General features: G+C 36.8%; 1 protein-coding gene across 5 annotated transcripts in view; it reads right to left on the reverse strand.

Annotated features, from left to right (window-relative positions):
• The window catches only part of LOC135221847 (guanine nucleotide-binding protein subunit gamma-1-like), a 70,940-nt gene extending 54,982 nt beyond the window's left edge, over positions 1-15,958 (reverse strand). For 2 of the 5 annotated variants that reach the window (XM_064259780.1, XM_064259771.1), the window contains exons 1-3: positions 15,812-15,951; positions 10,381-10,416; positions 3,824-3,917 (exon numbers count right to left, since the gene is read on the reverse strand). In XM_064259780.1, the coding sequence (XP_064115850.1) occupies positions 3,824-3,907 (84 nt within the window). In that variant the 5' untranslated portion in view covers positions 3,908-3,917; positions 10,381-10,416; positions 15,812-15,951. Of the gene's footprint in view, positions 1-3,823; positions 3,918-9,507; positions 9,662-10,380; positions 10,417-15,811 lie in introns of those variants that run through there. The other 3 variants (XM_064259804.1, XM_064259797.1, XM_064259790.1) reach the window with 3 other exon arrangements.
• Between the last annotated feature and the right edge of the window lie 712 nt (positions 15,959-16,670).

The raw sequence follows: 16,670 nt of genomic DNA on the forward strand, positions 1-16,670 counted from the left end.
TTACTGCCAAACGTTTTGTATATTACCTACTACTAAACGTTTTTTGTAAATATGTATATTACACTACTGCCAAACGTTTTTTTGTAAATATGTATATTACCTACTGCCAAACATTTTGTAAATACGTATGTTACCTACAGCCAAACGTTTTGTAAATATGAGTTGTTATGTTTTAAAAAGCTGCTGGCATTTTGTCAAAATGGCAGTACTGAAAACGAACGCCTCACGATGATTTAAAGACACGCGCGCCACAAAGACGGAAGCTGTAAGTAGCACCCTGAATTGCCAATATCGAAAAAAAATATAAAATAAAATGTGAGTTTACGTATAACCTGAACTTCAACCTCCAACTCTCCCTTATTTTAATATATGCAAATATAAAAGTACAAGATCCGATCAGCAATAACCTAAGAACGCTAGCTTTGGTAAAATATATGAAAAAGATAAATAAATAAAAACGCTAGACGTGACGTTACACTAGGTGCCAGGTTTTATTATGAAATCTGCGCCATTACAATGTTAATCGTGTGCTCGGTCCACCGTGCTTAGGCAAAACAACCAGCAAAAATTAAGTAATCAGCGAAATAAAGAAAGAAAGCAGCGAGAAAGAAGCGAGTTAAGATAACAGCAAAAGAGAAAAAAGCGGAAGAAAGTAGTAAAAATAAAGGAATAAGCACAGAAAGAAAACAGCAAAAAAATAGTGATAAGCAAAGAAAGAAAATAGCAAAAATTAGCGATAAGCAACGAAAGAAAACAGCAAAAAATTACTGATAAGCAACGAAAGACAATAGCAAAAAATTAGTGACAATAAGCAAAGAAAGGAAGCAGCAAAAAATTTGCGATAACCAAAGAAAGAAAACAGCAAAAAATTAGTGATAAGCAGCGAAAGAAAACAGCAAAAAATTAGTGATAAGAGCAAAGAAACAAAAAAGAAAACAGCAAAAAAACATTAGTGATAAGCAGAAAACAGCAAAAAATTAGTGATAAGCAGCGAAAGAAAACAGCAAAAAATTAGTGATAAGCAGCGAAAGAAAACAGCAAAAAATTGACGATAAGCAAAGAAAGAAAACAGCAAAAAAATTAGTGATAAGCAAAGAAAAAAAACAGCAAAAATTAGTGATAAACAAAGAAAGAAAACAGCAAAAAAATTAGTGATAAGCAAAGAAAGAAAACAGCAAAAATTTGTGATAAGCAAAGAAAGAAAACAGCAAAAATAAGTAATAAGCAGAGAAAGAAAACAGCAAAAATTTGTGATAAGCAAAGAAAGAAAACAGCACAAAACTAGTGATAAGCAAAGAAGGAAAACAGCAATAAAAATTAGTGATAAAAAAGAAAGAAAACAGCAAACAAATTTGTGATAAGCAAAGAAAGAAAATAGCCAAAAAAAAAAAAAAAAAAAATAATAATAATAAGCGGTAGTCAGCATCAACCTTTCCCATTCAACACTACGTAGTCCTAAAATATCCCCCCCCGACAGAGTATACTACTCCGACCGCACGGAAGGACCCACAAGAGAACAGCTTAGCGGAGAGACCTCGCCTCAAAGGCATCCAGCAAGCCAGGCCATTGAAAATTACTCCTTCCCCCCCTCCCCCCGAGCCCCACTCGTCCTCCCCCCTCTTTCCCTTCTTTGACAACGACGTACACCACTGGAATGAGGCGCTTCTTTCTCACCGCCCCCACCACCACCCACCCCCCCCCACCCCCGCGTAGTCTAAATAGGGTGAGTGTTTACGGCAGGGGTGCAAGGACTTTAGGGTGGACGTTGAACGATGATGCAAGAGAGAGAGAGAGAGTTACTTTTATTATATTTCTGTATTTTATATATATATATATATATATATATATATATATATATATGTATATATATATATATATATCTATATATGTCTCATACTGATCGACTCCAGGTCTTTTCACACACGTCAGAACAAAAATGAGAGACGATGTATATATATATATATATATATATATATATATATATATATAGTATATATATATATATATATATATATATATTATATATATATATTATATATATATATATATAGAAATATTATCTATATATATACTATATATATATATCAATATATATATATATATATATGTATATATATATATATATATATATATATTTATATATGTGATATATATATATATATATATATATATATATATATATATATATATACTATAAACATTACTTACCCACAAAAGAAAACTAAAAAATCATATATACACACTGACTAGCAAAATAATGCTTTCTGAGTAAAGAAACAACACTTTCTATAAATATCACGTACAATAAACAACACTTTATAATAACATTGAACTAACAAAATCCAAATTTCTAAACTAACCTTCTAGCACTTGAATGACAAACAACACCGTAGAATATCAAAACTTTTTCACTACAAACAAAACCCCACAACAGCAAACAAGCTCACGCCCATGTAAACCAGCACAGTACTAACACCGCCCCCTTCGGGTTACATTTGTTAACTGCAAATCTCCCGATACATAAATGAGTTGCCAAGTCACTTTTTTCTCTCTCTCCTAAGTTTAAAAATAGAGGCTTAAAGAAACCTTCCGCTCTTTACCATTTCTTATTTTTCCTCACGCCTCTCCCTCTACAGATAATCACTCAGAATCACGAACACTAACATCTCTCAGGATTAAATCAATGGAATGAAATGCAGAAAGTTGCACAAACCCTAATAAGAAGAGAAATGTATTGCAATGAGTACGACAAACAAGCACTTAAGTAAACAGGAAGACATCCTAAGGCGCATTGTGTACCAACTTGATGCCAATGTCTGCCTGCGTATTCATAAGCATCACACCAACCCCTCGTCCCCCGCCCCCAACCCCCAACCTCGGAATGGCATGGCGGTGTTCGTATACAGATCTTACTTTTAGCTAGATATCTCTTCCTCTTTTATACTCGACCCTCCTTGATCTTTGGTAGTTTATGAATTAATTGTATACAATGCATTTCTGATGCTTAATGGGAATATCAAAATAGGTATTATGCATTTAACTGAAATAAGCAATGGACTGGTTATCGAAATAGCATCATTATCTCAATATTATTACCGACACTATAATAATAATAATAATTGAAAAATAATAATAATAATAATAATAATAATAATAATAATAATAATAATAATAATAATAATAATAATAATAATAATATTTGGAGACTGCATGAAACGTCAGATATTGAGGAAGCTTTCTTCTTAAAGAATTCATCCTAAATTGCTATTTAAAGGGCGAACGCAGCTTTTTACTATTTGAAGCCACTAACACTAAAGCGAACAGATTATACACACACTAATACTGGTTAACCGGTGTAGAATAAACTGCAAGATATTAAAATTCAAATATATACGGCAAACGTCGCGACGCTGCTGTTACTCTGAGGCCATGAGATCTAGCTCATACATGTACTTAGCAATACAAAAGAGCACTTGACTTTCAACGTCTACTAAGTGCTACAGTGAAGATGAGACATTCTCTCTCTCTCTCTCTCTCTCTCTCTCTCTCCTCTCTCTCTCTCTCTCTTATACACACAGAGACAAACACACAATATTACCAGTTATTCCTCTCGCAACATAAGAACCGAGAGAGAGAGAGAGAGAGAGAGAGAGAGAGAGAGAGAGAGAGAGAGAGAGAGAGAGAGAGAATCATACACGTACACAAACCCCCAATATTACCACTTATTCGTTTCACTTTGAAACTTGAATTATATTATTATATATATATATATAGAGAGAGAGAGATTTAGAGAGATACGAGAGAGAGAGAGAGAGAGACTTACCTGATCCATCATAATGTTGTTGAGGGTGAATTCAACGGCCGTTCGAACAATCTTGCTGGTCACTGGGCACTGTACTATCACCATAAACGCTGCCCTGAAAAAAAAAACAATGTTAATATTATAAGATATTAGAAAGTTTTAAGTGAATTTGAGATGCCATAACATGTACCTATAGAAAAAACTGTCACATGCATTTTGTTGTATTCGACAACAAAGTACATTCTTTCTTTATATATTAGAAACTTACATGTGAATTTCAGATGCCTTAACATGTACCTATAGAAAAAAAAACTTACACAAGCATTTTGTAGCATTCGAAAACAAAGTAAATTCTTCCTTTACAATTTTACCAACTGCTTTAAACCAAACTAACATCTCACCGTCATTGTTACAATGCCATACAAGATACAATGCACATACCCCACACCACATCACAGTAGAGGAACTCTTCCCTGGCAAAGGCCAAAAAGCATCACCTAAACAAATGGTGGTTTGATTTGATTTATATAGATTTTTGCCATAATGCCAAGCACTGGGGCAACTAAGGCCATTCAGCGTTGAAACGGAAATTGACAGTAAAAGGTTTGAAAGGTGTAACAGGAGGAAAACCTCAAAGCAGTTGCACCATGAAACAATTGTTAGGGGAGGGTGGAAAGTAACAAGGAAGAAAGAGAATATGAACGGAGGTACAGTAAAAGGAATGAAAGTAGTTGCAGCGAGTGGCCGAAGGGACGTTGCAAAGAACCTTAGGTAATGCATACATTGCACCGCAGGAGGTGCACTGGCGGCACTACCCCCCCTACGGAGTAAACAAATGGAGGACTGATATAACTCATGTCTACCGACAACGAGGCAACTACAAATTGCCATAACAATCTTCCTCCACTTGAAATCTGGGCAAAAGTCGAGGATGACATCCCATAACGTAAAGGAGAGGGAGGTTTCCATAGCAACAATGATGCTGCTAAAAGCCAACCCCTCCCCCGACCTCTTGCTCGTCCCAAGGCTCTCCTCCTCCAGGTCACCTCCCTCAGTCCTCATTCTCCGTCAATCTTTTGCTCTCATTAAAACTAATAGTCAGCCAGGCGACCCGTCCACGTTAATTATTCCATCTCCAAGACATCTGTCCTTTATTGACTGGAATAGGAAAGGGAATATATAAGATTTAGGCCAGAGGTCAAGCGCTGGGACATATGAGGTCATTCAGCGGTCAAAGGAACATTCAAAGTAATGGGGGTTTTACAGGTAACAGGAGGAAAACCTCGCAGTTGCGCAAAGATATAATTGTTAGAATGCTAAATAGCAAGATGGAATAAAGAGAATATGAACGGAGGTACAGTAAAAAGGAACCAAAGAGGTTGCAGCTATGGGCCGAGCGGACGCTGCAGTGAACTGGAATAATGCCTACAGTCCCACGCACGAGGTGCACTGAGGCACACTTCCCTGCGGGGAACCGATAGGGGGGTTAAATATCTACTACGATGGTTTACTTGCAACGCACATATCCAAACAAAAAACATTGCTACTTTCATCGTCCATATTTCTCGCCGATTCAATGCGACTGTTGCCACGGGTGGATCTATATTACTATTCCGCGGCGGCCTCGACTATGGCAGTTGCGGTTTTTCTATGCAGTTTCACCTCCTGAACAAGAATTTAAAGTAATATTTATTCGGACGACTGTAATGAACCCCCCAGGGGCTCGTATTAAACACGGAGAAATACATTTGACGCCCCAATTCCTGATGGCTTTCGTATTCGCGGGAACGAACGATGCGGTCATGCGAAATGCTTATATAGCAATACCTTGCCACGCCCCCATAAACGCAATGTCACCTCTTACGGCTCGTAGGAACGCGCAGATCTCCTATACTTCCCAGCATGACGGAGACATCAGTCAGACACAGCTGAATCCTCCTACAATGCCCAACTAAGTTCACTGGTCTGGGCAATCTACAGTGACATCTCCTAGGAATGCATTTATTTGAAAGAGCTTTGGCCCCCTTGTCAAAAGGCAGTGAGCTTCAACCTGTAGGGGCAGGCACATTTCGAAGACGTTCAGGCATTTTGTATAATGGTGGGAAGAGCATTTTCGAAAAGGGGTCGTTTCGGTTAAAAAAAATATATCAATATTATTATTGTTGTTATTATTATTCAGATGAACTCTGTTCAAATAGAACAAGTACACAAGGGCCAACTTGAAATTCAAGCTTCCAAAGAACATGGTACTCGTTAGAAAGAACTAAAGGTGGCGTTATGTGAAATTCTGAAAAAAAAAAGAAAAAAAAAGAGATCTCACTTACCAAAAAATAAAATAAATAAATAAATAAATAAAAACTAAATTAACAAATTTATAAATACTTAAAAATAAAAGTAAATTATTTAAAAAATACTAATTCTTACACAAAAGCTCGAATGGAATGGAATAGAAAAAAAATCTACACCAGACGCCAAGCGCTAGGACCTATGAGGTTACTCAGCGCTCACAGGGAAGTTGAGGGTAAAAAGGGTTTGAAGGCGTGACAGGAGGTAAGCCTCACAGCTGCATTCTGAAACAACTATTAAGAAAGGGTTGAAAATAAGATAGAAGAAAGATAATACGAACAGAGGCCCAGTAAAATGAACGAAATGGGTTGCATCTATTGGCCGAAGGCACGCTGCGAAGAATCTTCAAGTAATGCCTACAGTGCGCCGTGCTTGGTGTACAAAAAACAAGTCTAGAGAAACCAAATGAAAAAAGTTGTTAGGAATGTTCAGCTATGAAAGGCTTCCGGTCCCCCCCCTTTTCCCCCTCCCCTAAGTGACTCGGAAAGGCAGCGACAATCGTAATTTCAGCTTTTGTCTTCATGTGATTCTTTAACGAAATAACTGAAAGCAATGAATAAAAAATAAGCCTCGAGCTGTCAGACAGTATATAAAAGATATTTCTTGTATATACACTAAACTTTTAAAGACGTACAATATATATATATATCTATATATATATATATTATATATATATAATATATATATATATACAGCAAGCGCACACACTATATATATATATATATATATATATATATATATATATATATATATATATATATATATATATATATATTATATATATATATACAAATATACATACAAATTAACACATACTATAAGCTATGAGCTAGAAATAACACACATCTACAACACTGAACAAAACATGGAAAAAAAAAAAAAAACGAAATGGCAATTTCGATGTCTTCACATTCCAAAAAAAATAAAATAAAATAAAACGGAAAAAAGGAAAAAAATACAATAAGGCTAAAAACCTACAGGAATTCCTTGTCTAAATTCGCGGTCACTGTCTTGAAAATAAAGCGAGAGATGGGACCTTTATGGCATCATTCCTAAAAAGGTCAAGAGAATTCGCGCGGAAAAAAAGGAAAGTCTACAATGATCCAAAGAAAACTATATATTGCTGCTATCAGAGAGAGAATAGAGAAGAGAGAGAAGCCGGAGAGAGAGAAGAAGAGGCTTCCTCCCACAACCAATCTCCGTTACCAAGGTTACCTCGGTAACTCCGGTCTCTGCGAGACGACTCCCACACAATTGTGGAAAGAGAATGATGATGAATTTGACGATGAAGACAACAAGTATGACGCATCAATATCCACCTACTGATGAATGAGACGTCTGGTGTCACAAAGTCTAAAGGTCATCGACGAAGGAAACGGGAGAAAGATGAAAGTGAATAATGATAAACATATGAATAGTACTATAATACAGTAGGTTATCGACTGGCGTCACAATGTCGAAGGGTCACCGATAAGAGAAAACACTGATGGGAATTTTTTTTTTTTTTTTTTCTTTTTTTTTAGCTAGGCCTATAATACGGCCAGCCTAAGACCCTTTCATAGCTCAGGCCTGATGAAAAGGGAATAAATACCAAGAAATGCAGGGCATAATCACGAAGGAACCAAGAGGCAAACTCCCCCCCCCCCCCCCCCCCCCCCATCAGGAAATAACAGAAGCTGAGAGAAAATTCCAAAGCTTGGCAGTATAAGGGAAGAAGCTGTGTTCGGACCAGATATTCCTAGGATTAATGATTCTCACAACGCGTTAGTCTAAGGGTGGTATATAGTCTCATCTACTGAAACCACACTTTTTTTTTATACGTACTACTCTTACATATATCTCTGGGAATAAAAAAAAACCATGACAACCATGACTGACGCATCATTAAGTAAATGTTATGCTAAGATTAAATCAATTTTTTTTATAATGACACTTTGTCCACTTCATCACATTGTAATGACACGCTAAGAAATGATACGAATATTCGGCATTTCCACTTGCCTTGCACGCCTACCTGTACATTAATTAAGGACCTGCTTTTCCAGCACTTCTGCTAATTCATCCACACGGGACTATCCATATATCTGCCTTCGCTTGTTGTTGAATATATATATCACATCCTTTTCATCGACCTACAGTAACTCTCCTGCTATCCCGCCCTCGTCTTTGTCTTTGAACTTACCGACAATGCCATCACCTATATTTACTACTAAAGTATATGCGCGCACGTCCGTACATTCTGGTTTCTACTGGACTCCATAAATGATAAAGCATTTAGGAAAAGATTTTTTGTTTTCCTTCTCCATTTCCCGCTTAAGTTTAATACCTGATAAAAAAAAAAGTGTAAGTCAAGCTAAAAATCGAGTACACAGGCAAATCTGTGTACTGAGATAGACGGATGACGTCATAAATCAGAGATTGTAGCACTAATCTCACACAACAGATGCCGATGGGGTGGGCAGCCAAATCCCCTTATCTAAAGAAGGTTTAGGTGAACGAGAACAAACTAGAGACAAAACACTACCTCTTGAAGAAAAGATATGAATAAAAAATATATAAGTAACAAAACAGAAGCAGGAATAGAATTCCAAAACTTGACGGTGGAAGGTAAGAAAGAGCCCGCGAGCCTCACTCAATCCGAAGACTGCAGTCTATAACATAAGAAAATGCGGGAAGAAGTAGCCTGATGGGTGTTATGAGACCGGTCGTGAGTTCATTGGAACATTCACTCTTCATACACAGATACTACAACTAAGCACACTTCACAAATACAACCATTTATTGTGTGTGTGTGTGTGTGTGCAGAGCAATTCCAAAATGGGTTTTACGACCTCCACCACATTCTGGCGGACTTGACGACCTGCAGTAGCTAAGATTACTACGACAGGTAGCGCATAATACACGATGAAATGGACATTAAAAGCCTTCATTGCCCTTGGCGGTCTGAAGGCTCAAGACAGTACGGTGGTATTTTAAAACGGGTACAAAAGGTTATAACTTTCATGACTATGTGGTTTGCGACAAATACATCAAGATTCATATATAATTAAGACAGAGACAAGGAGGATATATACAATTATTTGTAACCTAATATTGGGATAAAGACCAATAAAATCTATAACACTATCGGTAACCAAATGTTCTGTAAGTCTAGTACAAAACTATAGGTCTAGCAGTGTTCTTTAAATTATTACGGTCGATCTAACATGACCGTTAACGAATGACCAAAACTGTTTATCGTTATCTGCAACGAAGATGATTGACTCCAGTGGCACACAACTCTATAGCAATGTATATTATGCTTAGCATAACAAACAAATATGCATCCATATTCTAAATTTAAACAAAAGCATCCATACCTTAAAAAACTCGGCGGTAATAAACAAAGATCTATTCCTCGTCTACGAACCGACAGCAGCGGACAGCCTCCGCCGGCAGTGAGAGGCAGGTAGAGTGAGTGAAAGAGTGACACACTATGTGTGTGTCGGCTCAGATGCTGCTGCAGAATCTACAAGCGAAGTTTCCCCCGCCAGCCTCCAGCTTCCCGTATCAACGTACCTCCCACTCGTCCCCCAACCCCCTCTTCCTTCGAGATCAAATTTATACTATAACCCTATAACCCACATAATTAACTGCTGCTGACGCTCGTTATTTTATTTCTGTGATATACAATGAGAATAATCATCTTTCTAGGCTTATAAGACTAGATGCTAACTTATCCAATAAACAGAGGGGTAAATTAAACGCATGCTTGTCACAAAGACATCTTGCGCATCGTGTACTCAACACGCACCTGTATATCCGAAAGTACAGAGACATCTCTCGTTCACTCTGTGTGTGTTTCAGCGTTTATGTTAATTACATACAGTCATTAAAAAATGCCTTTGTAGCGACAGTATAACACAGCACTGTGAGAGAGAGAGAGAGAGAGAGAGAGAGAGAGAGAGAGAGAGAGAGAGAGAGAGAGAGAGAGAGAGAGAGAGAGAGAGAGGCACTTTAAACATACGTTGTACACTAACAACCAAACTGACGAACGTTGAAACGTGTAGGCATCAGCATGTATTGAAGCGTGCGTGCACGTGTGTCTAAGCAAACAGCAAGCTGGCGCTGTTTACAAAAGGCCAAAAACGTCATTAACATAATTCAAACACAAAAGGGAAAATGGTGTATCAGGCCTCATACATGAAATGTTTACAGGTAAACAGTATCAAGTGATCCGAACTCTTACTTACTTGGGTTAAGGCAGATGAACACTTGGTTGCCGGAGGCTGAGGAAAAGAAAATGCAATGTTAGTAGGCATTTCACTTTTACTTCCTTCAATATATACCCAACAAATAACACACTGATAATAACGACAATGTGAAATGTAACATGATTCAACAAGATGCAGTTAAATGTTTTATTAAACAGCTAACTGGATTCAAACACACTACAGCCTATATGTAACATTCTGCGAAGATGAGGGCCCCTTTTCCCAAAATAAGTCTTATCTCTTCAAAAATCTCATTAGTCATAAGGCCAAATTATGGAAAAGTTTTTTTTTCTTAATCCAGACAAAATTTTCTTTATTATTCCGCTGACACAAGGGCCAATAAACCAAACCAAAAACAACTCCCTTGGTAAATGGCAAAATACCGAACAGAATGTTGTATTAATGCATAGTATTCAGCTGATATGAGTGACTGGGTCATTCAATCATTTAATTTTATAATGAGTATTTATAAAACATTATTATAGGTATATATCTCAAAAGCATTTATCATTTACTGAGTCAGGCTCCATTCTCAAAAGTCACTGATCATGCAAAATTAAAAGTAATGAGGGGCTTATTTCTTTCAAGTGTCTAAAATTCCATAAACTTCCTTTTTACTGTGAATATCTTGCAGGGTCTCTAGCTTTTTGATATTCATATTATCTATGCATACAGAAAATAACAAAAAGTGTCATCAAACTAAATAATAGATAGAAAATAGGAATATGAAAAAAGCCAACCCCCATATGCAGTAAATATTGCAAAGTTCATGATAGCTATGCAAATACAAATGCCAGAACTTTTAACATGAGCAGAAAAAATGTACTGATATCTCATGCATGTGCTTAGTGCCATGCTGAATGAGTAGAGGTTTCAAAAAAATAAATAGAAGTGGTGTTGAATTACTACAGAATAACCCATACAGGTTGAAAATAAATGAAGAATCAACAAACCAATGAACAGCATGTCAAAATATTCAAGAGACCTAAAGTTACATAGGCTACAAATAAGCAAAGATGAATGTAGATATTTCCAATACGGCATGGTTGACAGGAAAACCACCCCAATATAGTAGAATTAAGAAATTCTCGAAGGATGTCAATAACAAGTCCAAGTACAACAGCAGCCTGGATGGCGTGGTCATGGCCGGGATTTGGTCCTAATTAACCTTTTAGGCATAAGGGTCACAGCTGGAGCGGATGGGTTAATGGAATGAAGAAATTAGAAAAAAAATTGAATTATCCAAGAAGATGGAAATTTAAGTATACCAGGAAATAAAAAAATGTAAAATCTTGGATATAAACAAATACTTAAAAAAATTTGAGACCAAATTTTAAAAATAACTAAAACTTTACTAAAGAAAATGGAGTAAATAAAGACTCCTCAAGGAGATGGATATGAAATGCAATAAAAGGCAGCTTGCAAAAAGGGCAGTAGTACTATATAACCTATACCATATCTAAACAGAATGAGAATATTGTAAAATCAATCATATCACACAGCAGTCCTGCCTGTCCCTCTACATACACATGAAAGATTCTGTACATGTATGGTGAAAAAAAGGTCTGGCTTGAAGTCACAGCCTGTTTAAATTCAACCAAACACAAATCATTGGGTCAGCAAATTACGATAATGTTCTAATTATTGATCAATAGCAGCATTTCTGTTCCACTGAACCCCAATGCTAACCACTGATCATTTCAAATTTATAGACATCATAAGGCACCTTCTACAATTTGTGATTAATTTTAGTTTATTTGCATTTCAATGTAAGATGTATTGGTGTTTTCCACAAACAGTTACAGGCCATGTACCAATTACAATGACAAGAAAAGGAAGCAAGTCTACCGACACACGTGCGCCCCACTCTTTTCGATGGTGGGGAAATAAGCTAAGATGAATAACTATCACCGAGGTATAGATCATTCTTCAATGGCTCTCATTGACTTTCTCAAACTATCCAACAATTTTGACAAAAGTAAAGTGATTTGGGGTTGATTTTAGACTATTTCCAGAAAATTTCAAGTGTTCAGGTGTTCAAACATACGGGGAAAACTGTAATTGAAAAGCAACAGTCCACGTTCAGGCCACATTTTCAGATAGTGGTCATCTCGCCAGTGTAGACAGTAGGCTAGCCCTATAGGGACATAGTTAATTGAGCTTCACTGCTACTTCCCAAGTTTTTACTTCTAAGCCTACTTTTCATCACATGCCTAAAACTGCACAATAAAATTACACTTAGCCTAGCAGGTCCATTTTAAGGGGGAAGGAAAATATTGCTGAGGATAATTATGCTAGCCTATAGGGTAAACAATCACGGACGATCCTCCATCATCACGCTGGCCGGGTCTTATTCACTCGATAATTAATTGGCGAAACAAGAATACAGTTAATACTCTAAGCATACCATTCAAAAGATTGAAGTTTCGTCAACATAATCTGATATATGAAAGCCCCATACGAACTAAAATAAGCATGTGACGCTCTTTGTAAAATATGTTTTCGAGGCAGTTTTGAAATCCAATATGGCGGCGATCGTGTGGCTGGACGGGTCTAGTCACGGATGGACGCCATCTTTCCCAGCACTCATTTGAACAATGTGGGCGTATATATGTAAAAATTATTGATCTTACTCAAGATTGCAGTTGTAATCAGCACAATAAAACAACATTTTGTTGCCTATATTAGTGAAAGTAAGAAACTTGTTATTCCTGGGGTCATGGTTTGAACTGAATTCATTTTTACCTTGTAATCGGTGGTTTTATTCTTACTGCCATCACAACAGAAACTCCACAGTGCTTATTTGATTGTTATTATACATATTTTGGTCTTAATTCACTCCACATTGCACTTGAACCATGTTGCTGTTCCTTCCTGGTTCCTAAGCGCTCACTCCACAAACACAGTTACGAGCAGCAGACGACGACGCTGCAAAGTTTTATTTCCTTAATTGTTTACTTAACTCATTATTTAGTTCAACTTTACTTTGTTATTTCAAAATGTTTTTTTAATTTATGTCTATTACCCCTTTTTTGCAACCAAATTACCCCCAAAAATTACAGATATTTCTAAAGTAGATACAATCCAATGTTTCTAACCTTGTCGTACATCTGGCTGCCGAAAACCATAGCGGAACAGACGATGGATAAGTGGGTTATAATGTTTTTTTTTTTTTTGCTAGCACTTTACATTAAGTCTATATTAGTATTTTGATTTTTTTTTTAATAACTGTATGCCAGAAATAAATGTAACCTTTAATGTTTGCATGCTAAGAATAGCAAAATCATCATAGCCACATTAGTGGAGCTTCACACATACGTCGATGCATTATTATAAACTGTTTCCATGAATTCTAGTTGTCATAGTAATGCAATGATGATAAAATTGCTTTAATATTTATGTATATAGAAGGTACTTCATACATAGGCTAATTTCACCAATTTCCACGTTTTGTGTATGTCTTATACCCAGTTTGGAGGGTGAACACATACCAACTGGCAACAGAGAGAGAGAGAGAGAAAGGAAGGCGAAGGAAGAAAGAAGGACAGGTGGAGGGGGGGGAGAGGGTAGGTGGAGCTTTTTACGCGTGTTCGTATCCACTTCTGGATAATGGAGTTTTTGTCTATTAGTACAAGGACAAGTGTCGTTATTCTTTACAATTAGTGATTCACGATACCCTTATAAATAACGGCACTGGGTGTAATGCACTATAGCAAAATCTCGTTCTGATACGAGTGTTCGTATTGCCAAAAAACCTGCTTCCACTGTCTCTGAAACCCATAGTAGGTATGCTGCTTAGTTGTCAATCAAGTTTTTTGTAATCAAGTATTTTTTACAAGCTAGCTACTGTATAAATTTTTATTTTTCTCAATCAAAACATATGCCCCTCAATGTTAACTTACCTCTTTTAACGACTTTCTGGTCATTGCAAATTCAGCCCCATTAATTTCTTATGGTGCGAAAACAGAGGCCCAGGGACCGAAAGCGATTGCGTCACACTATGGCGGTAATCCAGCAGTAAAACATCTTCATATACCCAAAAAGTAAATAATAAAGATATATATGCGCATTACGATTATAACAATTACATGAATAGCTGATAACAATCTGCATGAATAACTGGTAAACTGTTCTGCAAGAAAGTTGAGTATAGCAATTCATCTACAATAGGTACGAAAGTCAAGATGTCGTGACGTCATAATACAGGACTTATAAGAACGTTTAATTCCAAAAAATAATTACTTAAATTCGAGTCAGAATCGAGTTACTTTTTCAATAACGAATATTCTCAAATTAAATCACCATAAATATGTAAAATGTTGATGTTTTACTATTTATTTAAATAATTATCTAGTGCACGCTTCATCGTCTTCTTCTACCAAAACAGTTGTTTACTTAAAAACGTCGTGCCCAGTGACCGTGTTCCGATTGTTGTGATGAAAGTGCTCCAGCATCTATGGGTACAAGTGGTGTGCGGATTTATCACAGGAAATGGGAAGTTTGTTGACACAAGCGACTCCACAAACATCGAGATGGCATCAATCTTCTAAGATATTCAAGCGCAAGTAAAAATTTCAAAAGCGTTTTGGTGAGATTTACACTGCGTTGGCCACCCTTTTCACTACCCTCTGTTTAATGCTTTAAATTTGGCCTTAATTTCTAACTTTGGAGAAAATACTTACCTCGAAAGGAGAGTAGAGGTCTTTAGCTCCGTCTCTCACCAACAACAAGTCACGACTGATGCCCATCTCCGGTGTCAGGACGCAATATAAAGTACTTTTTTGGAGGGTTTCCAGCCGTGACCGTCAGTGAATCGAGCTAGTCCATGCGGTTGTTTACCCTACTAAGCTACTCCATGTTCTACTGAGGCTCCAAAACAAAAATAAAAATGAAAAAATGAGCAACAGGCTATGATGAGTTAAACACTAGGTATTTAAACCAAGAAATAAAAATGCCTTTTACTAGGTAGTTAGTCTTGGACTAACCTACTACTGGCAGGCATAAATTAGCAATGACCCATTGATGGAAGACCAGAACCACACGCAGCATAGGCCCTACCTAGAATGCTTCCTAATGTTCCTGACGGTTAACCCGAGCCTAACAATAGTCTAATAAGTCACTGTTCCTCCATTCTCCACAATCTATCTGGTCAATACTGTGAATAATTATGTCTGATTGGCTGAATTCTGATGTAAAGTCAGGTTGAATTCTGATGTCATACCAAGCTATAGCCTAGCTACTAGGTACTAGGCTAGGTAGGTACTACCTAGGAAAACAACAATTCGCTAATTTGAGATTAAATTCTACATCAAGCCTTTGCTACCGACATACTATAAGATTATTTAAGAAACTACCAAACTCATCAACCGCTAACTCAACATTGCTGAGGCCGTAACAATCTCACATTTACCTGAAAACGTAACTTAACGTTGAAGGTAAGGGTTATCACAGGTCTGGACGACTGGCCGTGGGCGAAATGTTTACACTTTTGTGAAGAAAATAGAAATGCTTCTTCTTCTTCATGGTTGCGACTCGGAGCTAGACTACGACGCACCACTGCAATGCGCAGGTTTGGACGATATGCTCGAAATAATTACAGAGATACGTTATTTCACATAAGGTTGGGGGTAATATTTTGTCCATTCTGAGCATGAATTAAAATGCTGATTTAATAGCAGATCACAGCAATGCCTAAGAAAATCTATATCACAAGAGACGTGAACTCTAAAAAAAACGATGATGGTTGCTCCTTTTAAGTCAATAATTTCATATATATATATATATATATATATACTATATATATATATATATATATATATATATATATACTGCACGCACTCTCGGGACATGCCAATACTTCCTCCCTTCAAATGTAAGGCATTTTCAAAGTCTTCATTCCTTCTTCCGAACTTTTCTTAAACATGTTATTTCCACCAAATAAGACTAACGTCCTCCATTCTTTTTATATATTTAAATCATCCCATAACATTATGATCTATCCTTACAATTACACTAGCCTTTTTACCTATACATCTGCACCTTTTCATTGTTCTTATGACACGTGATTAAAAGGAAAGTTATAATGGTAAATGGAAACTAAATCATGGAGCTGTGAATAATGACATACGTAGATGGTGGAAGAATGACATAGGCATAATTTTTACTAGGGAACGAAAACTCCTGAGCGCCTTCTGTAAGTATCAATGTAATAACCCCTCGCCAGAGGCGGGTGGGGAAATGTATACTCCTGTTATTTAAAGCCAATGGAC

The sequence above is a fragment of the Macrobrachium nipponense genome, chromosome 20, assembly GCF_015104395.2.
Source record: "Macrobrachium nipponense isolate FS-2020 chromosome 20, ASM1510439v2, whole genome shotgun sequence".
NCBI classification, from domain to species: domain Eukaryota; kingdom Metazoa; phylum Arthropoda; class Malacostraca; order Decapoda; family Palaemonidae; genus Macrobrachium; species Macrobrachium nipponense.